The sequence below is a fragment of the Monoraphidium neglectum genome (assembly GCF_000611645.1).
Source record: "Monoraphidium neglectum strain SAG 48.87 unplaced genomic scaffold scaffold04580, whole genome shotgun sequence".
NCBI classification, from domain to species: Eukaryota; Viridiplantae; Chlorophyta; class Chlorophyceae; order Sphaeropleales; family Selenastraceae; genus Monoraphidium; species Monoraphidium neglectum.
The window spans coordinates 2,713-3,855 of NW_014009049.1; the positions used below are offsets into that span (position 1 = coordinate 2,713).

Here is a 1,143-nt window from a genome sequence, read left to right on the forward strand (position 1 = left end):
CCCCTCCACCCCTCGGCCCCCCAACCAACCCTGGATCCCAAACCCCGCATCCTCGTCTATCAAAACCAACCGACCCCTATCCCCCACCAGGCCGACCGCCCCAAGGAGAAGGCCAAGTGGGGGTTCATGCAGAAGTACTGGCACAAGGGCGCCTTCTTCCAGGTGCGTGTGTGTGTGTGTGTTTGTGTGCGTGTGAGTGTGTGTGTGTGCACGCACGCATGTGTGTGTGTGTGTGTGTGTGTGCGCGCGTGCGTGTGTGTTCCTTCATGGGGGAAGGGGGTATTCGTGGGCACCATCTGTAGACTGGGGCGCATGCAAAGCAGCAGTACGAGGGGCCGGTCCAGCGGCACCACGGCCGGTTTGGATGGCTTGTGGGGGGGCCAGCGCATGTGCAGGGACCTCAAAGGGGGGCCGCGGGGCCTGGGGAGCTCAGCAGAAGCCGCCGCGCTCGGGGTCGCGGCCGGAGGGCGTCACGGGCGCGGACGGACGCCGCACAGGCTGCCGCTCACCGCGCCTGCGCCGACGACGCCGGACTGCTCGCGCCGCGCTGTCCCCTACTCCCCCCCGCTTTTGCTCCCCCCCCCTCGCCTCCCCCACTCTGCAGGAGACTGCTGACGATGCGCGCGGCACGACGGGCGGGTTTGAGATCCTCCAGAGGGACTACAGCGCACCCACAGGTCTGGGGAGGGAGCTTGAGTTTTTTTGCATCTGGCTGGAGTGTATGTCCGGATGCCCGCTGTGTGACCACCCCACAGCGGCGGCCGTGCGGCCCGGGGGTAGGGGCCTGCGCGACGCCGAAGCGCGTGACCAACGGGGTGCTGAGCGGGGCTCGAGGGGCACGCGGCGTCCTGGATGGGCTGGTCGGTCCGGCGGAGCCTGACCCGCCCGCCTCGTCTCCAGGCGCCCAATCATATACGATAGCACGCTCCGTACTGCCCTTGGCCTTCCCGCCCCGCGACCGCCCCCGGACCAGCCCCACCAGCCCCGACCCGCCCGCGATCACGCTGCTTTCCGCCCCAACCGCCCTCAACCGCTGTCCGGCGTCACCGACTGCAATCAGCTGCTCCCAACCGCCCAAACCGCCATCAACCACCATCAACCGCCATCAACCGCCACCACCCGCCCCCACCCACGCACCCCAGG

General features: G+C 68.8%; 1 protein-coding gene across 1 annotated transcript in view; it reads left to right on the top strand.

Moving 5' to 3' along the window:
• The window catches only part of MNEG_14558 (microfibrillar-associated protein 1), a gene marked incomplete at both ends in the record, with an annotated part of 3,581 nt that extends 2,701 nt beyond the window's left edge, over positions 1-880 (top strand). Inside the window, 3 exons of the mRNA XM_014036970.1 lie at positions 91-162; positions 605-677; positions 756-880. Coding sequence (XP_013892424.1) covers positions 91-162; positions 605-677; positions 756-880 — 270 coding nt within the window. The remainder of the gene's footprint in view (positions 1-90; positions 163-604; positions 678-755) is intronic.
• Between the last annotated feature and the right edge of the window lie 263 nt (positions 881-1,143).